Below are 6,525 nucleotides of genomic sequence, written 5' to 3'. Positions count from 1 at the left end.
ACCTAGCTTGCAAAGAAATGAACACAGACAGTGTTACTAGAAGTGTCAGACTGATAGAAGGCAACTTTGGATGCCAGATATACACAAGTCTTGTCTGTGCTTCTAGATTGCTGGAAATTCCTACAAACTAATGTCAAGTAAAAGCATCTTTGAGGAAACTTGATCCTGCTTTACTGCCAGTGACAATGCTTGTGAAGTTATGTTGAGAAACCTTGGCTTTTAAATAGAAGGTCAATATAGATAAATACCTGCTCAGGTGGATGGAACAAGTGGCTGGTTTCTATTGCTTCAGACATTCTTTTTCAATATCTGGAGAGAGAATAAGAAACTAAATTTAACAAACTCATGACTTGTGAGACAAGTTTTTAAACTAACTTAGTTAATGCTGAGTGTGCAAAAGCTAAAGTGCCAAATGCACACAGGTTGTGGCTGTCAAGAATGAAATTTAGACAGCTTTTCCCAGTTCCTCTTGTTCAGCTGGGTAAACACTTCAACCTCTGCCAAAGCAAAGCTATTTTAAAAGGCATATGCATCTGTGGAATAAATAGTTTTGTTAGAGAACAGCAGAGTTTAGAAGTGAAAGCTAAACTAGCATTGACAGGGGGGTTGGAACTGGATGATCTTTAAATGTCCCTTCCAACCCAAACCATTCTGGGATTCTATGACTTAAGACTTGTTTTCCTGTGTGTTCAGCATCTATCATCTTGGCTCTATTTTAGCACTTGTGAAAAGCAGGCTCAGCACTGACTTTAAGACAGTCCAACAGTAAAATAAGGCAGTTCTGATTTGTAATACCTGTTAGTAGTTGGTCAATTTTGTCCACAACAAATTTTGCATCCTCCATACTGAAGCACATGGGGGGCTTGAATTTAAGCACATTTCTTCCTGGCCCATCTGTACTCAGTAGAATATATTCTTTCTTGAGTCTGGAGAGAACAGTAACCAAGAATTACATTTACCTTCGCCTGTAGCTCAGAAAAAACTTGCCAACAAACATGAGCATGCAGGCTGTCCAGACACTGCTTTTTGGCTTTTTTTTGCCACTTGGCTATATTTTAACAACTCTTGAGTGGCAAAGTTACTTTGTAATTGTGTGCTTGCCTCACGCATTGAGGAACTACCTGATTGTTCCTTGTTATTAGATAGTCTGCTTCTGCAGTGGCTGGGGTCCTTTCTGCTTGGTCCTTGATTAAGTCCACACCAATGAATAAGCCAGAACCCCTTTAACAAAAATCAGAGTAGTCAATCTGTGTCAGGACTGCAAGTGAGCTAAAAAACTGAGAAACATTTTTGTGGGACCAAAAACTTCTCGTGCATGAGAACTACCTGGTGTTTGGCTAGTGACCTTTTTTTTGCCACTTGGCTATATTTTAACAACTCTTGAGTGGCAAAGTTACTTTGTAATTGTGTGCTTGCCTCACGCATTGAGGAACTACCTGATTGTACCTTGTTATTAGATAGTCTGCTTCTGCAGTGGCTGGGGTCCTTTCTGCTTGGTCCTTGATTAAGTCCACACCAATGAATAAGCCAGAACCCCTTTAACAAAAATCAGAGTAGTCAATCTGTGTCAGGACTGCAAGTGAGCTAAAAAACTGAGAAACATTTTTGTGAGACCAAACTTCTCATGCATGAGAACTACCTGGTGATAGAAAAGGTATTGCTCTTTTGAACAAATGTAGTAGCACAGGAGACTTTGATCTGCTCAGAATGGCAGCACAGGACATGATATTAAGCCCATTTTCCATTCAGCTCATTAATTCTGTTCTTTGTGGACTTGAAGCAAGAGTTCAAACAGGAATGTGAATTCCTTTAGCAACTGATAAATCAATAAAGTAGTACTGGCCTAGAGTGGCAAAGTATATCAGACTTCTGATGAGCTCGGGTTTGTTTTAATATAATGCACAGCAGGATGTTGATTTTTAGTGAAAACACAGATCTAATTTAATATAATGCACAGCAGGATGTTGATTTTTGGTGAAAACACAGATCTAATTTCTTAAAACTACTGACAACCCAACAAAAAGCAGCTACAAATGTAAATAAGGCAGTGCTACCTGACATCACCTATGAGGGGATGCTTGATTTTCTGCTCCTTGAGTAGCTTCATCAAGAAGTTTCCTACTTCTGTGGCATGAGCTTGAAGGTGTTCCTTCTCAATCACATCCAGCACAGCTAATCCAACTGCACATGAAACAGGGTTTCCTCCAAACTGAGTTCAGGAAAAGGACACACATAGAGCCAGGGAAAGAAAAGAAAGGTGCAGTCTTGACACTGAAAGTGTAGCCTCAGTGATATAATGAGCTATTTTATATCAGATGCCATTTATATCAGATGGAGCCAGTAAATAGAAAGTTATACACTAAAAAGGTACAAATAATATAAATAGTAACTGTGTGGGTGATTAAGATTAATAAAAGTGTTGCATGATTATCTAACTTAGATGCCTGTAGAGGAGGAGAGTTTGGTCAACTCTTTACTTACTGTATTAAAATATTCCACTCCTGTGGCTGCAAACGCTTCTGCAATTTCCTTTGTTGTTGCGACACAGGCAATAGGGTGCCCATTTCCTATTGGTTTCCCCATAGTGACAATATCAGGTATAAAATCTTCTCCTTGAAGCTGGAATGCCCAAAAATGCTTGCCAACCCTACCAAAGCCAACTTGAATTTCATCAGCAATAAATACACCTCCTGCCTTGTGCACATGCCTGTAATGTAACAGATTTTATGTCTCTTAAGAGGAAACAGAACATATTTACTGTTTAAGAACATGCAGAAAGCAAAACAAACTTGTACAGGCCTGTATGTGTTTAAAACCTGGTCTAGTGGAAGGTGTCCCTGCTGATGGCAGGGGGATTTGGAACTAGATGATCTTTAAGGTCCCTTCCAACCCAGAACATTCTGTGATTCTAAAAGCAGGCCTTTGCCATACAAAGTTTACATTCTAACATGAAGGCACAGGCCATTTCCTGCCTCTCAAGCTTTATGCTACAGCAGGCAGAGAAATTCTCTTATCATCTATATTGAGCAAGTATGTTAAATTTAAGAAGTTAAGGTAATGAATGACCACTTACTCTGCAACCTTCTGAAAATAGCCTGCTGGTGGAATGATTTGACCACCCACACTTGGCAGAGATTCAACAAAAAATGCAGCAATCTGAAACACGCAGCACGTAATGTTATGAACACAGTACAGAAACTTGTGGAAATAATTGTGTTAACAGTTAGCAAGCTCTTTGTCATTGGATGGTTCTTGCACTATTACGTGATCTTCGCTTTTTGACAAGACCATACCACTTAGCTCAGTAATCCTCAGTGGCAGTCAGCCATGCTCATTTCTAAGGCAAGACAAATAGGTAAGGAAATGACTTTTTACCTTTCTGCCTCTCTTATGTGCTTGCTCAATAATATTTTTCACTTCGTTAGCATAAGCTGTTACTGAATCTTCATGATCTTCTCTATAAAGTCCTCTGTATGTGTCTGGGACAGGAGCCTGTGCAAAGGAACAGTATCCTGGGTTCAGTACATAGTAAATAAAGACTTCATTAAATTGACAAGTAGTTGATAGTTACAGGCTGAAGTACATACCACGTGGACCCATTCCTTTTGTCCTTCTAGATTTCTGAATTTATATGGGCTTATGTCAATCAAGGATGTCAGATGTCCATGGTAAGCACTTAAAAAACAATTAGCAGAACTAAACAGTAATTTCTTCAGTATCAAGAGTTCTACATTTAATTTGAGAAAAGCTCTGAGATTTATATCAATCAGTATTTGGGGTTTTTTTGCACATCTGAATACAGGGGATGCAGAGGGCCAGTAATCCTGGTCACTGGTTTGCCAGGGCCAGTGACTAGAATCCCAGCAGTGTAAGTCATAAGTAGGATTTCAAGATTGCAGAACAACTGGAAAGGACATGTCTTGCCTACTTCTGAATATCCTCCTCTGATGGAGTTTCCAGTCCCTCTGGACATCCCATTCTAACATTTGACCACCTTTATGGTATAAAAGCGCTTTCTCTATGTCTCATCAGAATTACCCAGGTTTCAACTTGAGTCCATTGTCTTTTTTCCTGTCACTGTACATCTTCAGGCCTAACTCCATCTTTTCTGCTCCTTCCCATTAGACAGTTGTAGTTGCAGTAAGATCTTGCTCTAGCTGTCTCGTTACAGCTGAGCAAATCCAATTTTCCTAACCTCTTATGGCTCCCTGCCCACTGTGGCAGGCCACTGCTGGCTTCTTTCCAGTCTGTTGGATACTGGAGAGCACAACCTAGACACAGTTCTCTGGGCTGGTTTCACAAATACTGAACAGAGGGGAAAAAATTACTTCCCTCAACTTCCTGTTTTACACTCAAGTCTACTACAAAAGGTTTTCAGAAATACTCTGAGCACAGAGCAAAACTGAGCCCTGTACCCCACAGCAGATAAAACTGCCAATATACTTACTGGTCTAAAACTATAACATCTTCATGTTTTGTGTACTGTCGTGCCAGTCTTAGGGCAAGATCATTAGCTTCAGATCTACAATTGAAAAAACTTGAATAAGTATTTCATTGTGGATGTCTGAGTTTTAAAATTCTGACCTCCCTTGCAATGCTGTTTGCATCTGCAGAGAACAGACAGAACTCAAGGCATGTTACTCACAGATCCCTTAGTAAGCAGTGCTTGTTAGACTTGTTAGTTAAGACTTCACCAGAACAAAATCCAGTTTAAAAAGCTGGACTACAGAAACTACTTTGACAACAGTTCTTTTTCTTTCTCTTTCAGCTGTAGTTTTCTTGGGACCACGAACCCCCTGCCCCCCCCAAGCAGAAATACGCATTGTTACATTTAATTTTGATTACAGAAGTAACTCCCAGTTCAGAAGTCAGACCAGAAACTAATGCAGTAAATATTTACATTAATGTTTTGTAGTCTAAGGCCTTATAAACAGAATAAAACCCATTTTAAATAAAGCCCTAGTTTATTTTCCTGATAGAGAGCTTGTTAAACATGAACTTCAGAGACATTGAGGTTCTGAAAAGGACCACAGTTCCTTCAAAAACCAAAACCCCAAACCATGTGCTCAGTTAGTATCTAGTCATCCACACCAGATCATGCAGTTGGCTGTTGATAATGAAGTATTTTACTTCAGTTTATATAACTAGTGAAAACACAGCATCAGTTCTAATATACCTGACTGACTTACCCAGAATTCAGAAAATAAAAGATGCATAACTTCTCAGGAAGCGTTTTTGAAAGTCTCTCTGCGTAATCGACCATGTTGTCGTGAAGATAACGAGAATTTGTATTTAACAACTGATTTTGTTCATGGGCTGCTTTTACTACATCAGGGTGACAATGTCCAACTGCAGGAGAGCGGAGAGTGGTTTGAGAGTTCATCCATATTATGCATTGTGTTCATTAATAAATGCCTAGTGACCTAACGCTTGGATTTCTCTGTTGGTACAGAGCTGTCATCACTGATGATTGTATTTCATCAGTGGGGAAGTAATGACTTTGTCAGCAAAATATAATGTTGGTAATGCCTTGAAAACTTTCACTTAAAACTGTATTTTCTGGCTCAGAAAGTTTGAAATTGCCACTTAAATGTATTTTCTGGTTTGTAGTTGAATAGTGGAAATAGGCTAAAACAAATAGTGTCTAATTTGGTATTTGGCTTTAGATATTTGAATAATTTAGGTAGGGGTTTGGGTATGTGCAGGTAATAAAAGAATTACTAGCCCTGCTAAAGTGCTAGTGACAGCATTGACTGTTCAGAGAGATTTCAGGTACTGTAAGAAGAAACAGCTACTTCTTAATACTCAAATAAGACACTACACTGAGCAGTAGTCCTGTGACAGTACACTTAGCAATAACTTTTTTACAAATAGAACAAATTGTCAAGCTATTTGTTAGTCTTACAGTTAGGTACTTGAGCTTTCATAGAAGAAAAAAAAAAAAGGTAAATTTTAGATAAGTATTTATATGAAGACAGAACAGGAAGCAAGTATGGAAAGCAAATTCATGCCACAAATTCAAACATGAACTGTAATTTTCCAAACTATAGGCTCGAGAGGTTTCTTCCACTTTTCCAATTAAACAGCCCCTCCCTCCAACACAATACAAGTGGGAAAAGTACTGATTGTTCCTTGTTGTGCTTAGAAAAACATGGTATTGCATCGCATGACTTTTAACTTACCGTGAGCAACGTTGTTTATGCAGTCAAGGTATTGTCTGCCATTCTCATCGTACATATACTGGCCTTTTGCCTTTACAATCTTCACCGGATCATTAGGAAAAAACAGCTTGCAAGAAGAGCTGTGGCAGGCACAACAAAACAAAATAAATCTTAGTGAATTCTAAAAGTCACGTAGTTGATTCTGCTGGCAGCATTTTCAGTTCACTCAGTTACTCAAGAGAAAGACATTTCCCCAGTTTGCTGGCACGTACTGTCCTACATCAGGCCCCTAAAACAAACTTAGGGTGGGGAAGAGAACAGGCCTTGTGCTCTAACACAGTGGTCAAATTTTGTTGGACTTGTA

The 6,525-nt window shown here is 39.1% G+C and overlaps 1 protein-coding gene across 1 annotated transcript; it reads right to left on the bottom strand.

Annotated features, from left to right (window-relative positions):
* Positions 1-280: 280 nt before the first annotated feature.
* On the bottom strand, positions 281-6,363 carry PHYKPL (5-phosphohydroxy-L-lysine phospho-lyase). The gene is made up of 11 exons (XM_010168445.1): positions 6,183-6,363; positions 5,190-5,349; positions 4,448-4,522; positions 3,588-3,675; positions 3,376-3,492; positions 3,074-3,156; positions 2,482-2,707; positions 2,055-2,209; positions 1,447-1,536; positions 796-926; positions 281-309 (listed from the first exon to the last, which is right to left on the bottom strand). Exons 1-11 carry the CDS (start codon positions 6,235-6,237, stop codon positions 281-283), a joined length of 1,209 nt encoding a protein of 402 aa, XP_010166747.1. The 5' UTR covers positions 6,238-6,363.
* Between the last annotated feature and the right edge of the window lie 162 nt (positions 6,364-6,525).

The sequence above is a fragment of the Antrostomus carolinensis genome, unplaced genomic scaffold (assembly GCF_000700745.2).
Source record: "Antrostomus carolinensis isolate BGI_N321 unplaced genomic scaffold, ASM70074v2 scaffold7240, whole genome shotgun sequence".
NCBI classification, from domain to species: Eukaryota; Metazoa; Chordata; class Aves; order Caprimulgiformes; family Caprimulgidae; genus Antrostomus; species Antrostomus carolinensis.
Note: the sequence above shows the minus strand (reverse complement) of the source record. Positions and strands in the feature narration are given on the sequence as shown.

Coding starts and splice junctions, on each gene's coding strand:
- PHYKPL (XM_010168445.1), bottom strand. CDS start 6,237: ATGTACGATGAGAATGGCAGACAATACCTTGACTGCATAAACAACGTT. Junction 5,350..6,182: donor CATAAACAACGTTGCTCACG/GTAAGTTAAAAG, acceptor GCTCTCCTGCAG/TTGGACATTGTCACCCTGAT. Junction 2,210..2,481: donor GAGTGGAATATTTTAATACA/GTAAGTAAAGAG, acceptor TCCTGAACTCAG/TTTGGAGGAAACCCTGTTTC.